At 42.3% G+C, this 20,298-nt stretch overlaps 1 protein-coding gene across 2 annotated transcripts; it reads right to left on the minus strand.

Annotated features, from left to right (window-relative positions):
* Window positions 1-176: 176 nt before the first annotated feature.
* On the minus strand, window positions 177-20,042 carry LOC102930688 (carbonic anhydrase 2). Of its 2 annotated transcripts, none has more exons than XM_037892341.2 (7): window positions 19,697-20,042; window positions 18,467-18,664; window positions 7,223-7,341; window positions 5,376-5,468; window positions 4,430-4,492; window positions 3,502-3,657; window positions 177-1,016 (listed from the first exon to the last, which is right to left on the minus strand). In XM_037892341.2, exons 1-7 carry the CDS (start codon window positions 19,728-19,730, stop codon window positions 897-899), a joined length of 783 nt encoding a protein of 260 aa, XP_037748269.1. In that variant the 5' UTR covers window positions 19,731-20,042; the 3' UTR covers window positions 177-896. The 2 variants fall into 2 exon arrangements, with proteins under 2 accessions (XP_037748269.1, XP_043395334.1); XM_043539399.1 differs by lacking the exon at window positions 177-1,016 and adding an exon at window positions 2,756-3,264 and having other exon boundaries at window positions 19,697-19,855.
* Window positions 20,043-20,298: the final 256 nt, after the last annotated feature.

Below are 20,298 nucleotides of genomic sequence, written 5' to 3' on the forward strand. Positions count from 1 at the left end.
TTCTGTTTCCTTGAACTCTGCGACAAAACCTGTGAGACTGGTCCCTGTGTATTCTATGTTTCTAATTAATATTTATTATAGTACTATGTGTCTAATTATATATATATATACACACATGAATGCAGAAAACTCCCTGTCCCATTTTCCTGGACTGAATAATAGTCTGGAAACAGAACTATAATTATAGAGGTTTTTTATTAGAGAATTTATCTAAAATACATATTCATTTCTTCTTTAAATTATGACATTATTTTAATGGAAAGTTACTCTGTATTATATCTATGGTAATAAGTTTTATAAATATTTAATTTAAGACATTTTGTAATTTAAAAAACCAACACACTAATATTAAGACATAATTGAGGTTGATGATACCATGGCTAAAAATGTAAAATTTAAAAAATATTTACACTTCAATTTCTTAAAATCTAAGACATTTAATAATTATTAATTTGCTTTTCACTGCCTATGTTGACACAACTTAATCTCTTAAATCACATTTAAAATGTCCAAATTATTCTGTATTCCTGTGCTTCCAAAAAGCTTCACATTACTGAGTACTGTTAGTTATATATACTATCACCTGTAGATGAGGTTACTTAAAATGGCTTATTTTGCTGTCATTATGTGCTTTGCCAAACAGTCAAAGTGTCAGTCACAGCAATTATCAAACACCACACAGATTTCCCCTCTCCCCACACCTTAAGACCCTTTTTCTCTTGGTCTAGGGTCTTTCACATTTCATTAGCCAGAACTTCAGATGCTGAATGGAAGAAGCGAGAGATCTAGGAGAAGAAATGTTGCCAGTGCACAGCTAGCAAAGGTTTGATTTGTGCTTAGCAGAAAGGACTCCTCCCTCACAAACACAGCAATTTCTTATGAGCTCAGTGCTCAGCTCATTGGAATGATGCTCTAACTTCTCTGCCCTTCAGAGGCTGGCATGGACGCCAGTTGTCCATCATATGGTATGGGGTCTCATTCTCAGCACTGAAGCAAAGGCCACGGAGTTTGCACAGCTGGAGAAAAAAGAAAGGATCAACATTAACCTTCAGATGCATCCTCATGCCTCCGGCAACCTATTTACGGTATATACTGCGAGCCAGAGACAGTACAAGTCTTAGGGCATTGGGAAAGGTGGCTTAAAGATATCTAAGTGATCACCCCCCTCTTTGTTTTGCTGGCCAAGGAACTCAGTGCAAGGTGTTTCACCCAAACCCTTTCCTGCCCCTGACACATTCTTTTTGGCCATCGACATGCCATCTGTGCTGGTAGAGCTGGGAAAGAGTGGTATAGTTTTATGGAACTGTTGAATCACAGGAACTTCACAAAGGGGCCAGAGCTGGCTCTGTGTTTGTTCCAGGTCTATAGATTAATTGAACACTTGGCTATTTTGAAAGCTGAAACTCTTTTGACAGTTTGATTTTTAAACAACATTTACTTGATCCCTTTCTCATACTGGTGTAATTCAGCAATTACTTCAACAGAAGTCAGTGAAGCTATCCTGGGGTTAAACTGATATGAGAAGAGAATAGATCTCAATTTCCATGGGAATGTACAGTAAGAATGTGACGGTCTATCCTAAAGCATGATCTGCAATTTCATAGCCCTCTAAAATAGAACCATCTCTGTGTATAATTGTGCCATAATACTCTTCTGTTCCAAAGGTCCCTTGGGACAGTCAGGCCCTGAAATATCTGAAGTAAATGTGCGGTTTCCCAAGCAGTAGGACATTTACCCTACACAGTGTTTATTCATGTACTTCCATTAAAAACAAGTCTTGCTCTGCCACCTTTGAGGTACCTGCTAGAATAATCAACACACAGGAGACTCTTTAGATGTGGTCTATAGGGAGCTATCTATGTGTGATTTTTACACATACTTCAGCTAATTCAGAACTAACTGCAAAACCCAGCACTCCAGGACACCATGTGGATTTGTCACAGGTACTCAGCTATTCATGCTGCTTTCTCATGTGTGACAAAGGTCAGACAAATATAATTCAATGCAAGTGACCAGCAGGTTAGAAATAGTCCTCATTTTAGTTAACTGATTCGGGACACCATGTCTGAAAACACACAGCATAGAAATTGCTGACAGAAGGATGCGAGGGGACTGCAGCATTTGTAAACATGCAGAATGGTTCTGTGACACAAAATCATGCTACGCTCTGATTGGCAAAGAGCAGCCTTATGAGAGGCTTTTAACTTCACTGAGAGACATGGTACATGGCTCAGAATGCTGCAACCCTACGTGTTCCAATAATCAGTAATTCAGTATAGCAATTCTTATGGATTTGCTATCCTAAACCACCTCCTCCTCCTCACCACGTCCTCCTCCTCTCCTCCTGACAAATATTCAAAATCTGCCTATCTTTAGAAAAAAACAGTTGCCAACTGTGAATTGAAGTCCAGTGATAACATTCCCAACAGATGCTAAATTTTAGGATATCCTTTTTTCCCCAAGCTGTTTTATGGTTTCTTGATTTGTTCAGCATTTAGGAATGACAAAATACATGATATGTGCAGCTTTGGTCTTGAGTAGTTGGTTTTGAAAGGTGCAATGTGATAAATGGATTTGCGGATGGGAAGAGATGGAGGATGGCTTTCATAAGGGAAAAATACTCATTTATTTTGAGTATTTCCCCTCCCCTCTCTCCCATGTTGTAAAGCTACATTCATGTCCCCTTGATCATCAGTAATAGTTCCTGTGGCTTTAAACACAGATGTCAAGCTAAGACTCACTCCAAAGCATCTTATTAGTAGTAATAGATACTGTAGTTTAATGAACATTTCCAATAGTTCATCCTCTTCCTTTCCCCTGCACTTTTATTAAATTATGCCCAGCACCAGATCACAGCTTCTTTTCATCTCAAGTCAATAAAGAAACACAATTATTTGATTATTGTTAGAGCAATAGCCATTGGTAAAATTGATGTAAGCCTGTGAGAGTAAACTAAAGCCCTTCAAATATGGCTTATATTTATAGACTCAAGGGTCCTATTTTTATCTTCTTAGCTAAACCACTGCAGCCCTGAGGATGAATCTTGAATCTACGTAATTTCATTAAGGAATGGTGCACAGAACTAATGCCCAGAGACACTCAACTTGTCAGTGCTCTACTCTGAGAGCATTTGCCAGTGTCATCAGGCTGCACAATAAAAGAGTTTCTTGAGATAAAATGCAAACTTCTGGAAGCTGCAGATTTTCTGCATTCCAAGCAATGGCATTTCTTCTTGACTCCTGTCCTGAGTAGCAGCAAAGTCCACTTCAACACACATATGAACACAGTGACCAGAGAGGGAGAAAATAAACATTTCAGATATGCATATTGAACCAATGATTCATGATGCTATCTTCTCTTTCACAAAGCTGTGCAATCGGACTCTATTCTGTTCCAGTAATGTAAACTGCAGCTTCAGCAGAAGATCCCACTGAAGTCTAAACGAAGGCGAATGAGAGTATTTTCATATAGAAAAATGACCTTTAGCTACTGAAGAGTTACCTGTTCTGGACTGACACTGATGGGTTCTCTCAGAACATGCCAGATAACGCATTCAAATAGAGGGGGAGTGGTCAGCGAACCTTGGTAAGTCCAGTAATCCAGGGATGCGGGAAGCAGATTCTTGGGATTATAGTTTGTGAAGGAAGCTTGCTTGCCCTAAGAAGATAGAACAGCCTGTTAAAACTGTGGTGTAAGACTAGTTGGAAAATACACACCTTGCTTGCATTAGTGGAGCTAGTTAAGGGAGGTTTGATATTTCTTGCCAAGTGTGTCCCCTGCTTTAGAAAGAGAGAGAGAGATGGATGCTAATTCTGAACAGTACTGAGACCCTCCTACAATTTGCTGAAAACTGTTGGGGTTAAAGTTGCTTAGCACCTTCCAGGATCAAGCCCTCCATCCTTGTTTCAAATGTCTAAAGTTACTGCCTCTTCCTCTAAAAACATCCACAATCTATATCCCATGCACAGATGGCAAAAGAGACACAGCAAATATAAAAAATTGTGGGTCTGGTTCTGCTATGTGACGTTAATGGCCAAACTCATTGACTTCAGTCATTAGTGTAACTCATCTGATTTATACCAGGCATGAACCTGGCCCAGCATAACAACTATGGACTCCACTGCAACTGAAAGCCAGAAGCACACGATCATAATGGTATGAAAACAGTATTTACATAAATCCTTTCCGATTGCTGGATGACCTACAATGCTGTATATCTTTTATTAGCCTAATTTAAAAAAAAAGCATTTGAGCTCTCATCAGGGTAGGGATTACAAAGGTGTCAGTGCTGATGACATGGAGAGCTGTTCTACTGTAGTACTTGCATATAGCAAGCAGAAGTAAGGAACTTCAATTTTGCACTTTTCAAGAAGAAAACTATAGAAAACAGCTGTGCTTGTTATCAGTTGGCATAGAGATCATATACTACCTTGGTTTGAATGGAGTCTAGTGCATCGATAACTTTCTGTATCTCAGGCCTGTCACTTCCCGCCTGTAATGCAAACCACATGAAAAGAAAGTAAGTAGGTGCATATGTGTTTGCTTAGATTTACCACCATAGTTAACTGAAGACACATTTTAAATTACATCACCACAGCACCAATTAGTTTCACAGAGATTTCTCATAATGCTGAATGATGAAAGTGGCTGTGCCCTCACATTGTAAAGCATATGAAGTTTGCCAATCAGCACAAATGGCTTGTGCTGACTAATCTGCAGAAGTCAAGGATTGTGGGACAGAATAAAATGATTTTCTTTTAAGGTATGTGGATTTATGATTGGACTTTAAATTTGACTTCTGAGAAATGAACAGTTAAACTCCCAATAAAACCAACATGACCAGAATAGAGGGAACATAGTAGAGACAAATCATCATCTTTAGCTGGTTGTGTATTTCTCAACCTTTATATTAAGCAAAGGTAATTAATGTGGCACAAAACATCCTGCCATTGAGGAGTGACAAATGAAAGGGAAAATAGAGGTTATTTATGCCTGGTTTTCACAGTTTTTAGACGGTGTGATTTTTTTTTTCATGGCATACTTATACCAATACCACCACCCCTAGTGTGGACACAATTATATTGGTATAAAGGGCCATAGACCAATATATCTTACTGCTCTTCATACAGTAGGACTTAGTGAGTATAAGCACCTTTATACCAATATAACTCTGGGGGGAAGTACCTCTTTAACTCTACAGTATTTCTAAACCAGTACAACTTCTGGGTGTAGACAAGGCCTTAGATTGTAATCTTGTTGGGATGGGGGCATGTTTTAGTTCTGTGTTTGTATTGCAATAGTGCTAGGTGCTCCATCATGGTAGGTGCTGTACAAACAATACATTACTATAATAATACGGTGATTGTTCAACTAACCTGCAGAAAAACGCCTACCACAGCCAAGCCATCAGGATGCTTCACAGCTTCATCAAATCTACCATATTTTGTGTTCCAGTGAACCAGGTGAAGCTAGAATCAAGGAGACAAGAGACATTTATAAACAGCACCTTCCATCTAACAGAGCATCTCAACTAACAGATGACCATTTACCAAAAACATTAACACAGATGGTGTTTTACTGCTGAAACTTGAAAAGTTTTGCATACAGCTCTGAAATTGTTGCATCATTGATTTGCTTTTATGTCTCTTGTAGAAATTTGTGCAATAGATATTTATAATAAGAAGTGCTTCTCATACTTATTTTCAAAAACATTTCTAAATGCCAAGTGTGGGCCATAGCTTGCAGTCCTTATTCTGGTAAAACTCCAGTTGACTTTAGTGGGAATTTTGCTGAAGCAAGGACTGCAGGATTTGGCCTAATTTTAAATCAAAGTATTCTGTCCTTTTTTTTTTTTTTAAAGGATATAGAGTTAAACATGCTCTAAATAAACTCTATTGACTTAGGGGAGTTATACATGTTTACACTATGGCTGAGTTTGGCCTGCAAATTTTAAGGTAATGCCTTAAAAAATGACAGCTCCTGGAAAACTTTGGAGGACATTCTGTTTGGAAATAAATGTACCTCTGCATCAATCTAGTTGGTTAGCTCCTCTTTTTTGTTTTTGTTTTCTTAGTTGTTTTTAGGGCTATTAAGATGAAGACAGGATTTTGATTCTTCAGAAGCTCATCTGCTCCTGCTGCTTATTCCTCATTTGAAATCATAACAATCTGTGCCATCATAACTATCTGCACAGGAAGTTCAGCAGCTAATTATGGTGCCACAAGCAGAATTTTATAATCTTTGTATAATCCTACAAGGTGCTCAGAGCCTTCAGAAAGTTGAAAGATGCTCGGTACCTTGTGAAAAAAAAGCAGAAGCAGGGCAGGTGAACTCTCAGACCAGATTGTCACTGGCCCTGCATGGGTGCACAAGGGATAGGAAAAGAAAGAGTGCAAGGAGCTACTTCTCTTATAATCCAGTGCAAGAGCCAGCCACAATTCCAATCCTTGTGCTACCTTAGTGCAAGAATTGGGGAAACTCCATCTCTGCTGCCACTGCTAGACTTCCAAAGCGGACAGAGAGGGGTGAGATAGTTAATCTAGGGCTTTGTCTTCCTTCCGCTCCGGGAGCAGAGTAGAGGTGAGCCTGGGTCCAGGGGAGTGTAGCAAAGGGTAGTGCAGCTACTGCTCTAGCATACAGTCCTATAGGGGTCCCTGGCTGGGTCAACCAAAATGTCTGCTTGAGGTCCCACTGCTGTATGTCCCCTCCACAGTTCCTCTTGCTCGCTCACTACCACAGATCATGACTTGAAAACTGCAATAAAGCCTTTAAGAAACCAAAAGTCTTGTCATGTCAGAGCAAACACTTTGGTTTTTAACACTAGAGACAAGAAAATGGGGAACCTATGATATACAGATGCACAGGGAATAGAATTTTTTCCAATGCTTCCCATGAGCCGTTTGTTTGTTTTGCTTCTGTCACATCTGTGAAATGAAGTGGCTGCAATGGAAATCTTTTACAGTGAATACCACATCTTGCTTGATACCATCCAGCACTTTTAGGCTGTATCTACACAAGATTTTACTTAACATTTCCCACCATTCTATAGTATGGTGCTGCTTCTGTGTTGGGAGCACTAATGTAGACCAGCAGCCACCACCATGTTGTCTTACCCTGCTAGAACTCACAGCATTGCTGCCACTGGGGGAGTAGCGCTGATGGGAAATTTTAAGGAAAAATGCCTAGTGTGAACAGTCCCCTATAAGAAAAAATCCAGTCTTACCTCGGCTTCATATTGCACTCCATCCACAATGTGCTCAGAACCTTGGCCTTCACAGGAGCCCCAGTGAATGTGAAACTGAATCAGTCTGTAGGTTCCCTCAAGCGCTCCGCCCCTCAGCACTGCAAACCAAACAGCCTCCATTAGTATTTGCCTCACCTCCTTTGTTATGGAGCCTTACTCTAAAACAGAACACTGAACTCAGGGCTTCTAAGGGCAGGTCTACACTACAAACTTGTATTGGCACAGCTGCACCTAGTCTATACCAGACATCTAAAAACTTAAATGGCTTTAATGTATGAGATTCATCAGCAATTTACCAGCCATGCTAATAATACAAGGTGACTGGATTTAGGAAAGGTCTGTGAGAAACTTTTCTGTCACAATATAATAAAAAATTCTAAAAAAGATGAATAACCAGAATTCTAGGGCCATATAGAAATGTTCCACCAAAGCACTCTTAAAGGCCTAAAAGTGTTTGCCTTACTCATGCAAATTGCCCTTTCATTTTATGCCATCTATTTAGGCCTTAATCCTGCAAACGTCATGGTGCACAGCAGGGAGCCCAATGTTGCTGTGCTCCAGTGTAAGTATGAGTAAAGGCCAGCAACAGGCACATATGAGGTTAAACAATAGGCATAGCCTTCCTCACTAAAGTGAGGTAAATCTCAAGCCTCTTGTGTTCCCTTCTCCATTAGTCCCTCCCAAAATATTGGTAAAATAAGGACTGGCACATGAGTCAGGTCTGAGGAGAGACGGGTTTGGAAATGAGGCCCCTATTTGGTATTACTCTTGCTACTACAGTGACTAAGTCCTAGTGTAACCAGAGCACTCAGCAGCACTCTCAATTATGCGGGATTGGGCTCCCTGAATTCCCTATCCTGCTCATTAATTTTTACCTTGTGTTTATACTCAGAACAGCCCACCCTTGTGAGATGCAGGATCAAGCCCTGAGCCTGGAAAATGCTCAGGGCAGGGAAACTGTCTTCATGTGCAGCACCAAGCCCGAACAGATAATAAGTAATCCTATTGAAGTCAATGGAGCAAATCGTGTGGGTAAACAGAGAAAGGTTTAGGCCAAATTGTTCTTCTGCAGAGCATTTAGGCCTCACAATCTAATTCTTTGTTTAAGCTGGTATTATCTGAAAAGCAAAGGTATTTTAGGAGTAAAATTTAAGATGATATAGACCCTAAAACCCAATTTTGTACTCGCAAAGTGACAGAAATGTGCTATATGTTACCATAAAAGTGCCTGGATTATGCATCACAAACAAAATAGGTCAATGGAATAAAAATGCTTTTCTCTGTTTGCAAACAGTCCATACCCATGACTGTGCCAGTGTGTGCATGTGTGAGAGTATGTAAATTGATTACAGTAGGCCACTATCTCTTCAGCTCTGGCTAACTTTGACTATATGCAAGCACAGACTAAAATAGCCATTGACAACTGGGGCGGGGGTAATTACAATGATGTGAAGGGAATGACTCAAGACTTTAGCCACAAGAAAATGCAATTTAAGATATACACAACTACCTTTGCATCCATTGTCAAGGCTACAGCTTTGTAGGTATAATATTAGATTTGAAAAACTTAGGTACAATGGGCAAAATATACCCTTTGGGCTAGAGTCACAAAAGGAGTTAGGTACCCACAGTGGCCGTTAGGTGCCTACATCCCAAATCGGGCCCCATTGGCAATCACAAAAGCCCCACTCCACTGCCACTGAACCTGTAGGTGTTTAAACATGGGCGCACAACACAAGCGCAAGTAAATGTGAGCAGGCGAAAATTGCTAGGTGTGGGGTGAAAAAGGGAACAGCCAATCTTTGTCACATGTTCCTTTCTCAAAGCAGCATGTTCTATACAGCAGTAACTCCTGTTCTGTGGCTAAGGCTCATGTGACTACATGATGATGGGCTACAAATGTGATTTTTTTTCTATTCAATGACAACATGAAAGATGTTAAGGTACAATACGTTTTGGGGCACTTCATTTCAATTTAGAAGTGGGCACTGTATTTTTTCTGTATTGAGACAATGTTGAGCAGATTTGAGAGACAGCAGTAATAATGATGATGATGATGAATAATACCCCGAGCAGTTACATAGATCCCAAAGCACTTTACAAAGGAGGTAAAAGTGCTTTGACTCGTAGGAAAGTTTAATGATCAAATCCTACTCGCCTTACCCATGTGAAAAGTCCCATTGATTTCACTGGGATTCCTTGCATGAATACATTAAACTGGATTTGGCCCTAACACATTTCCTGGTGAGATCGTAGAGTGTGTAGAATTAAAAGGACATTTTGTTGATTAAGAGAAATCTACACAGTCAAAGGCAAGTGGTTACATGGGCCAGGCCATTCTACTGTAAAAGAAGTTTTACTGAGCAGTTACCTCTCCCACATTTACTTCAGAGCATTAGCAACTTTGGCCTAAACTGTGTGGGTAGCATTGGTGTTATTTAGAGAAGAGTCAGGTCCTTTATGTGAAGCTTTGCAGGAATACTGTGGCTTTACTGCTGGGATTCCAAACACTGATGGGATTTACTCACTATAAAGAGCAAGCCCTAATTTATCTTATTCAGGGAAACGCTTTTCTTGGAAAGAATCCAGATGGCTAAACTGCAAGATTCTTTCAAAAAATAATTCAGACATTGAATGAAATCCTCCACTTACACAAATCAAATTGGTAGGAAATAAACTATTCTAAGGCTTGTTAATCTGAATAAATGCAGAAAAAGGGAATACTCCTCAAATGGAAATGAGTAAAAATAGAACATTTTCCTATAGCTGAAAAAAGTCATCCAAGCAAGATGGAAGTCCACTGCTCAAAATCTATGGAATTTAGTGCTAATTCAGAGTCCTCTCAGATGAAAACCCCAGCAGTCATAGAACTCCAATTTGGCTGAGGAGATATAATAAATGAAATATTACTCAAAACATGCCATGTTTGAACACACTGTACTGTTAATGGATGGGGAATACACTAAAGAGCATGCTCAGGGATTCTGAGTACTTATGAAGGGGGTGGGCTTCCCCAGCTGATATACTGAAGAGTTCAGCCAGGGTGAATCATACTTTCGGTAAGGCTGCCAATACACAGGACAGAATGTCACATTTGGGGAGATGTTCCCCTTTTATTTTATCTCTCCCAAGCATCCCTCCTAGGAGAATATATCACAATAAGCAGAGAGTAAAGCAGGACCAATGGTTCTGAATGGACGGGTTCACCTTGTAATGCAAGGCTGTTGTGGGAAACCTCCGCAATAAGTTTCACCAAAAGAAAACTGTGTGACAGTTACTGCTGATAAACAACCTCATCTGACTCTCATAGAAGCCATTTGGGAAGCCCGAGAGGGCAGAAGGTGTTTTGAGGAGATAACATAAAAGAAATTAAACACTCCCAATATGTGCCATATTTGCACAAACTGTATATTGGCAGTGTGACAGTGACTGTGACACACCCTAACTGAACTTTTAGATATGGCCTGAGTGTCAGCTAAGGATAGCTTGCCCTATTTAAGGATATAAGGCTACTCCCTGAGCATGCTGACCAGAGTACTCCTCATGCCATTAGTAGTTAATGCAATTAATTGTGTGTGTGTGTGTGTGTGTGTGTATGTATAGACAGGCATACATAAGTACATACATACACCCATGCTTATACATGTACACACACACCTCCCTACAGATGCACAATGGACTCGTGGCATAAGGAAAAATCTGAAGACCATTTTCACCCGATAGTCTTGAGTCCTTAAGTAGGGGTGGGCTGTCCCTAGTTGACACACAGGCCATACTGAAAAGTTCAGCCCAGGTGAGTCACAGTCACTGTCAAGCTGCCAATATATATATATATATATAGTATGTGCAAATATGGCACATAATGAGAGGTGTTTCATTTCTTTTCTCTTATCTCCCAAAAACACACCTTCTCTATCAGGCTTTCCAAATGGCTTCTAACTATGGTTGCCAACCCTCCAGGATTGCCCTGGAGTCACCAGGAATTAAAATTTAAAATTTAATTAAAAATTATATCATGTGATGAAACCTCCAGGAATGTGTCCAACCAAAATTGGCAACCCTACTTCTAACAGAGTCAGAAAAGGTTGTTTTCAATGGGTACAGTTAAACAAATTTCCCTATAGTGAAACCATTTGCAGATACAACTTATGCATATTAAACATAATATATGTCAGAAATCCCTATGAATCATTAATAAAAAAGTGAGTAAAGTGCATTGCTGTTAACATCAGAGGGGAACAGATCAGGAACACCAAGCCTCTATGGGTGAAATTCATCAGAGCACAAGGCTCAGTGCAGCACTTAAGTCCTACATTATCCCTTAGCAAGCGATTTATATGGGTTTTAAATGGTCAGACCCTGTGTGCACCCTCTGCAATGGGGTGAATTTCATCCTGTATGAGCTGTCCTTGAATTGATAATTGCCATATTATAAGCATGAAGATGATTTTAAACAATATTGTGGTAACAATATGTCACCTTGTCTCCTGGCAGCTGGATCTATGGAACAGTCCTAGCAAATGTTACTAAAAAAGTGTATTGTGTATTGCAAAATATTACAATAGCACCAACAGGTGCTTATTTTCCTTGACATCTGATGGATGATGAACTGAGACATAGGAAGGCAGGGTCCCTTGCCCCAAAGAGCTTACAAGTCTTTTATAACTTCCAGTAAATGAACAAATGAAAGAGGGTGAGGAAAGTGATATATCAGACAAACAGAACAGATGGAGATGACTGTATGCAGTATTGTTGTAGCCGCGTTGGTCCCAGGATATTAGAGAGACAAGGTGGGTGAGGTAATATCTTTTACTGGACCAACTTCTGCTGGTGAGAGAGACAAGCTTTCAAGCTTACACGAAGAAGAAGAAGAAGAAGAAGAAGAAGAAGAGCTCTGTGTAAGCTCAAAAGCTTGTCTCTCTCACCAACAGAATATGGGGATGATTGGCACACATCTCGTTAGCTGTATATTTTAAAAACAAGTGCTGCCCAACTTAGCTGTTATTAGTTGACTAACTTCTTCCGTTGACACAGTAGAAGCGACTCTTAAGGAGGGAGTTCAATGAAGTGAGGAGAGTTTCCTCGCACCCTATGTGCCCATTCCAAAACTGATTTCTGGCCAGATTTATAGTTTAAAACAGGGATCGGCAACCTTTGGACTGTGGCCCACCAGGGTAAGCCCCCAGCGGGCTGGGCCAGTTTGTTTACCTGCTGCGTCCTCAGGTTCGGCCGATCGCAGCTCCCACTGGCTGCGGTTTGCCGCTCCAAGCCAATGGGGGCTGCGGGAAGCGGCAGCCAGCACATCCCTCGGCTTGCACCGCTTCCCGCAGCCTCCCAGTGGGAGCTGCGATCGGCTGAACCTGCGGATGCGGCAGGTAAGCAAACCGGGCCGGCCCACCAGGGGGCTTACCCTTGCAGGCCGCGTGCCAAAAGTTGCTGATCCCTGGTTTAAAACATAACTGAAAGAAATAACACAACAGTTGCCTTGGACTATGATAACAGTGAGAAAGTTCTGACTCGCACAGGTGTGTCCTGAAGCACAGAGGTTAGCCTCTCCATTTCTTTAGCCACAGGAGTTCTTTTCAGTCAGTTCCCCTTATGATTCAAAATATTGGTTTAGACATACAGTAATGTAAATATTCAGTATTCTGGACATATAATGGTGACATGTAACATTGGGCAATAGCTAATGTTATACCGTCAGTGTTTGTGGGCCTAAAAATAGACCTCCTGTGCCAAAGGCTGTATTCAGAACATCTTATCTTGAAGACTGCAGACCTGCATGTTTCCTCCCTAAACTGATCCTTGCTGCAGTGGGAAATGAAAAAATCCAACAGCGACATAGTTTGCAGTGTAACTCACTGCAAACCAAGCAGTGCCCACACACTCTCTCCTAGGATAACAAATATTCCTTGGTCTGTTTACACTGAGTCATAACTAAAGAAATGTGTCTGAATGGTCCCCCAGGTACCTCCATTCTTTTCCATTATAGAAAGAATCACCTGAAAAAAATATACTTGCTTAAAATTATTGAGGAGAGTCTTCCATGCAGTACTAGTGTCAAAGTTGCCCCTATATGTTGACCTCCCAGGAATGGCAGAGTAACTTTAAGGTTTTATATTGATTGTATTTCCATAAAAATGTCAAATGTACATGAATTTGTAGCTTGACTTAGAATATTTTCTCTATCTTAAAAGCAATTATAAAAAAAAGAAGAAAACAAACAACTAACAAAGAGTTAGCCATAAGGAGAAATTAGCAGTCTATTTACTATTAGCTATAGAACTTGAAATCAGATTTTCCAATTATATTGTATCATCTTTATAGCTAAAAAATAGATCAGTTTATATTATGATTATAAAACAAATTCATTACTGACAGGATTCTTTGCTTCATATAAGCTCAATAAGCATGAGAGGTGCTATAGAGCATTGTGCTCACAACTGTGAGCAGTGCCATTGAAATTAAGGCCCTATGCATATTGTGAAAACATTTCTGAGAAACGTTTATATAAATCAGATTATAACCAGGTTACAGGTTTTCTTGACACTTTTAGCTGTCCTGAGGCAAGTCAGTTGTCAGCTTTGGTTAGTCGCTGTTTCTTGCGGTCATTTAGCAATAGTGAAAGTGTAACTATTTCCTCACAACAGGATTTAAAGTGCCTGTAACTTTAACTAGGTGCAAATATCATCTTTGCTACAAATGCAGTAGGGACAAATCCCAAGAATAAGGTGCATTTATTATGATATTTTCGGGCCTGATCCTGCAAACACTAAATACTGCATGTAATGCTTACTACCTTGAGGTGTTCCATTGATGTAGTTGCATTTCTGAGATATCAGAATGGATACCCTGTAGTCTTCGATTTAGTCCCTGTGGCAGTGATTCCCAAACTTGTTCCGCCGCTTGCAGGGAAAGCCCCTGGCAGGCCGGGCCAGTTTGTTTACTTGCCGCGTTTGCAGGTTCGCCCGATCGCGGCTCCCAATGTCCGGGGTTCGCTGCTCCAGGCCAATGGGAACTGCTGGAAGCGGTGTGAGCCGAGGGACTTACTGGCCGCTGCTTCCAACAGCTCCCATTGGCCTGGAGCAGAGAACCGCGGCTACTGGGAGCCGCGATCGGCCGAACCTGCAGATGCGGCTGGTAAACAAACCGGCCCAGCCCGCTGGGGGCTTTCCCTGTACAAGCAGCGGAACAAGTTTGGGAACCACTGCCCTATGGTATTTGTAGCAAAGAGACTATTTGCCCTTATTTAAAGTGTCAGACATTTTAAATGCCACTGCTAGGAAATACTCACACTTTCACTATTACTAAAAGACCACAGAGTATGTCTATTCAGGATTTTGGAGCAAGTGAGAGCAAGCCTCCTAGCCTGGGTCAACGTACTCAGGTTAGCAGGGCTCACGTTAGCACTTTCTATATAGCTGTATGGACAGCGCTTTGAAGTTGCAGCCTGGGCTATGAAGCCTAAGGAGGGGTGGGGTGAGCTTCAGAGCCTGAGCTCCTAGCTCAAGCCGCAACTTCAAACCGTGTCTACAAAGCTATTTTTAGAGTGCTAGCATGAGCCCCGCTGACAGAAGTCTGTTGACCCAGGCTGGGAAGCTCACTCCTGCTTCCTCCAAAATGATGTGTAGACATGGAGAAGCCAAATAAAATGTTCAGCCACAAGAATTAAAGTGGATGAAGAGAAGATAAAAATAATTGGAGTAGTTTGTATCCTGCTTGGTACAAACAGTCTCAGAAAGCTTTCCATAAAATTGCAAACAAAACAAAATACATAAAATGTCCATACTAAGGGAAAATCGTGGCCTTTCAAAATAGAAAAACGCTTGAGTAAAATAAATGTCACTATTGATTTGTGGGCATTTCACTACTTACAGCATTTCTAAGGCTGAACTAGTAACCGTAAAATATTAAGGACACACTTTAAAAAGCCCAGGGTCTAATCCTGCCCATCTAATTCTTACCAGTAGTTCCAAGAACTTCAGAAGAACTACACTTGTAAGTAAGAGCTACAGGATTGGGCCGAGAGCTTTTATGAAATATTTTTTAAAAAAAGATTACTCTCAATACTTAGTGGTTTCTAAAAATTTAAATTTCTAAAGTTATCACATACCTTTTTCTATCATGATTTAGTTTAGAAATCTTAAACCATTACTATACAAAGGAGTTTTTTAGAATACTGAACATGCTTGGGATACTGGAATAATGAAAATAGAAATTGAATCAAGAATTATGCACATATAAGCTTCTGTTATTACTAAAGAGCAAATTTTCTAAAAGAGCAGACTAAAGACTTTTTTCCCCTTATGACAATGGAGTATTCGTAAAAGACACATGGAATTGTTTTTATTTTGAAGAGATTTAAACATTTATTTTGCACTTTTATTACACTGCACAATACCTTGGTGCCTCAGCAAGGGAGAGGGATGATTTTTAAATACATTTTTTTTGCATTAGTGTTTAGGCTCTCGACAAGTTATGCAGGAGACACATGCAATGCATTATATAACAAATATATATGGAACCTTTTCTTTTCTAGGGGCTATGTTTTATATCAAGTATCTGGATAGTCTGATCTCTAATTTCTATTTATTTTAATGATTTTATTAATAATGACCACATGAAATATTGTCTGAATCAGAGAAATGCATAATGGTCACAATGATGCTATTCCAAAAGATTTTATCCAAAAACGTTTTTTGCTCTTGCACCTATTTTTACTAAGACATTAGAACCTGTGCCTGTAATTTCAGGGACATGCCCTGATTCTGTAAATAATAAGGCCCTGATCCTGCAAACACTTAAGTATATGCATAACCTTAGTCACAAGAGTAGTATTGTTGACTTCAATGGGATTAGTCACACAAACGAAACTATGCACATGCTTAAGTGCTTGTAGGATCTAGGCCAATGGGACTACTTCTTTGCATAAAATTACTTGTGTGTAAAATTAGTCACAAATCAGGACCTTACTTACTACTTCATGGTGTGCTTACTACATTAAGTAGTCTCACAGACATAAATGGGACTTCTCATCGGCGTGAGAACTACACCTTTTAATAAGTATTTGCAGGATTAGGTCCTTAATTTTTAATGTAAAAAGGGACATCAGATAAAATAAATTCTTATAATTTCTCCTTGTGCTTGCTACATTATGTTTAACCAGGAACTTGGTAAAGAAATAATCAAGCTCAGCATCAGAATGTTGTATATAGGAAGTGCATGAAATGTAAGCAAGTCATAAGCAGCTTTCGCTGTGTTGTAAAATTAGGCTAACTAGTTAAATGCATACGAATGAATCAATCAAGTGTGCAGCCAGCTAGATTTTATGTACGGTGATTTTCACAAGACTATCAGAGAGTACAGAATCTACCCTCAGGTGAATTTATACAGATATCTGTATAATGTTTTTTTTTTCCAGTCCAGTGTTTGATGAGTTGTAGAGCTACTGTATTTTCACTCTCATCCCCTCCCACTCTCTGCAAGCTGTAGCTGTGTGTGAATCATTCTCACAGAATAGAGATATTCAATTTCTGTGCTATTTTTTTTTCTCATTAGGAGCTGTTCTTCCAAAGGATATTTATGAAAACTTTTATATACCCTGGCAGTTTTCTGTTTCTGAGTTACTGAATTTAAATTAAGTTTCATAACATCCTTAACACACACACACACACACACACACACACACGGAGAAGGATGGGGCCCTGAAAAGCAAATCTGCTTTTTGCAATTTCATCATGTTTCCCACTTCTCATGACATAGTTAAAATTCACTAAAGGTTTGAACCTGATGGTGCTGAGCACTGTCAATTCCAACCAACTTTAACAGGACTTAAGAGTTCTCAGCACAGAATTAGGCACTAGAAAACTGTGTGAGTCAGAGTACTCCTTTTCTTGAAGCAAAACAGATATTCATGCTACAATGGATGTTCTGACTGAATTGTATATCCTTGTCTATACATTTGTGAAACGTTTAGCTATCCATTTAGTCCCATTTACTCTAAAGGCAGGTTGGAAAATATGTTGTTGAGTTTTCATTATAGTTTTGAACAGCTACAATACTGCCTAGGTTCGTACACACACACACACAAAATGTTGTAGGCACTGATAATTTGTTTTCAGCACCATCCCCTAAATGACATTGCCAAGGAACTGCTTAGGAAAAACAGGGCACTTGCTCAAGCAAGTTAAATAAGGCAGTGTCTAGAGCAGGCAGCTACTGTCTCTACAGAGGGATTGTTTTCCCCTTTCTAAATTAAATATAGAGGCACATTCATTGCAGAAGGGTGGTGATTTCTGCAAATCCCGCCAGCTGAGAAATTACAATTAGGGAGCAAGCCTGCAAAACCCTTGCTCATACAAGTAGCCCTGACTCATGCAAATACTCTCATCCACTTCAATGGGACTACTTCTGTGAGTAAGGACAGATCATGTGAATAGAGGTTTTCAGGATCAGGCCCTTGTCAGTACAGTACAATGAACAGGCTCCTGAAATACCGCAGAATAGCTAGCTCAGTGAACTGTGTGGGAACATGCTACATGTATTGCTGTCTTTATCTAGAAAGCCCAGAGTCAGGGAATGCCAGGGCTGATGCGGATTTAAATTAGAGAATATCAAACTCATTTCCTGACTGGTCCAGTACTGACCTGGAGAGATGCCCCCTTTTTCTGCACTGCAATTGTTGGCAGCAAAAATATAAAACTGAAGAGGCTATTTCCAAATCATTTCAAGTTGCTAATTTTAGTTGTTTTGCTATTCTGTTGTCCTTTTCTTCCTGCAGTGCATCCTGCCTTTTTACTGTAACCATTTAGCAGGTATCACTCAAAGCTAGTATTTTTCAGGTGGAGAAATACACTTTGTCATCCCTGATAAATTACCTTACTTCTGTCTATTGTGCATTTGAGGCATGATACAAATCCTACTGAACTCACTGAAAAGATTCCCTTTGACTTCAGTGGCCTTTGGATCAGGCCAGGTCAAGACAGTACATAAAACATCAACTTTCTTGTAATTAGAGCAAAGGATGCCTAAATGAACTGAATGAATCTTTATGGGTTGAATCCTGACCCGATGAGGTAAAAACTCCCATTGACTTCAGCGGGAGCCGGATTTCACCACATCGTTTTAGTAAAAGATAAGGAGGAAAGTGTTAAAATCCTCTCCCCCCTTCCCAATCTGTCCAATTTCAATCCCTTACAGGAGCACCTGAAAGCGAGGACTCACCTGATTTGTCAGCAGAGTCGTCAAACTCCACATTGAAAGAGTGCCCATTGTTGACGATGTTTTTAGCTGTGGAGGGGTCATAATGGACATGCAAAGGCTTCAGAGAAGCGTCGTAGTGGGCGGACTGGGTGTTGATATTAATAGGGGACTGATGCTTTCCATTGGCAATGGGGAAATTCTCATGCCAATGAGCAGGTCCTACAAGAGAAAGCACACACAAATCCAACGTGAAAAAGATGCAGGCAAGGCACAGAGGGTGGAAATAATTTATAACAAATGCAATAGAGGAGTTGATGCTATAAGTGCATTTGCTGCTTTAACTCTTGCATCAATATTTAACGATGCACCCGTCTTCGCCACCTCCGGCCCTTGCCACATAAACCCATAGATCCTGAGAACTGACCATTCACGTTAGGGAGGCGCTGGTCTCAAGCGCCTTAAATGAGAGAACTCAGGAGACGCGGATGCGGTGTGGACGCAGGAGGGCCCGATCCTGCACTGATTGCCCGCCCAGCCCCTCACTGCATTTAGCAGGGGTTGGGATGTGCAGGGGACACAGGTCTGACCTCTCCCCCGCTCCCCATCTGATTTGAAGAGCTCCGCCACAGCATTGCTGTCACGAGAAACCAGAAGATGCTCCAGCCTCCCCCACGAGTCCAGATCTATTAGAGAAACTTCATCGCAAATGACAGAGCCGCCCTCGGCTGAACTGTCCAGCGGTTGGGGAAAGAGCTCGTGGGGCTGGAAGAAGGAGGAACGCCCCGGGACCGGGCACCTGCGTGGCAATGCCTCTGCCAGGAACCGCATTTCCAGGGGGGCAGTGACCGCACGTCACCAGACCCCCCCCCACCCCCAACTAGAGCAATCGGGGCTCCTGGGGCCGGCTTCCGATCTCAGCTCAGTAAATCCGGAGGCGCTGCCATAGGCTTCAGCGGGGTAGATCGGGCTGGGGCCGGTCCCTCCACCTCCACAGCGCCCCGAGCCGGCTCCCCCTGGTGCCAGAGGCAATGCGGTCCCCGTGCCGGCCGCAGCACCGCCCGGCTCCGCGGCAGGGCATGCCCCGCACCGCCCCGCGCTCAGCGGAGCCGGCGCTGCCAAGGGGCGAAGAGCAGCGGCGCAGGCTGAGCCGCGCGGTGGCTGCGGCAGGTGCCGGCGGAGCAGCCGGGAGCCGGCCGGGGAAGCCCAGCGGGGACCCCCGGGGGATGGAGCCCGGCGCGCCGGCTCGCTCACCGTTGTGGCTGGCGTAACCCCAGTGATGGGACATGGTCTCGTTCTCCTGGCCTGGCCGGCTCCTGCAGGACGGTGGCCCCGGCTCGCCGTCAGGGGCTTTTATAGGCTCCCGCCAACTCCATGCCCCCGTCTGAGGCCGGCGGGGGGAGGAGGGCGACTCCGGCTCAGCCCGCGCAGGGGGCGGGGAGAGGCAGCGAGCCCTTTATAACCTGCCGTCGCCATCCTCCCTCCGGCCGCCGCCGCCGGAGCGCAGCCCGGGACCGGCAGAGCGGCAGCCGGGCTGGCCCGCAGCCCATCCCCCGGCTGGCCGGGACCCCGGCAGGGCGGCCGGGATGCGCGAGCGAGCGCTGTCCTCCCGCGCCCTGGGGATGCGAACCGGAGCGACTCCCACCGCGCCCGCCCTCCAGGAGAGCGCCGGGCCGGCCCCTCACCTGCAGCGCGGGTGCGCACGCGGCCCTGCCGGCGGCCCTCGCCTCAGCGCCGGGCAGCGCGGTGACCTTGGGACGTGAGCGCGGGGCTAGCTCCGCTGCGGCAGGGCGGGCGTGGAGCTGGAGCTGCTGCCTGGGCTGGGGGAAGTGGGGGGGGGGGAATAGTTAAGTTGC

This window comes from Chelonia mydas, chromosome 2 (genome assembly GCF_015237465.2).
Source record: "Chelonia mydas isolate rCheMyd1 chromosome 2, rCheMyd1.pri.v2, whole genome shotgun sequence".
Classification (NCBI taxonomy): domain Eukaryota; kingdom Metazoa; phylum Chordata; order Testudines; family Cheloniidae; genus Chelonia; species Chelonia mydas.

Bases quoted from the DNA above. Each gene is read 5' to 3' on its own strand.
- LOC102930688 (XM_043539399.1), bottom strand. From the start codon at position 19,730: ATGTCCCATCACTGGGGTTACGCCAGCCACAACG. The intron at 18,665-19,696 runs GTGAGCGAGCCG...TTTCTCTTGTAG, and splicing joins GGGTTACGCCAGCCACAACG to GACCTGCTCATTGGCATGAG. The intron at 3,658-4,429 runs GTAGTATATGAT...CTATCTTCTTAG, and splicing joins TAGACTCCATTCAAACCAAG to GGCAAGCAAGCTTCCTTCAC.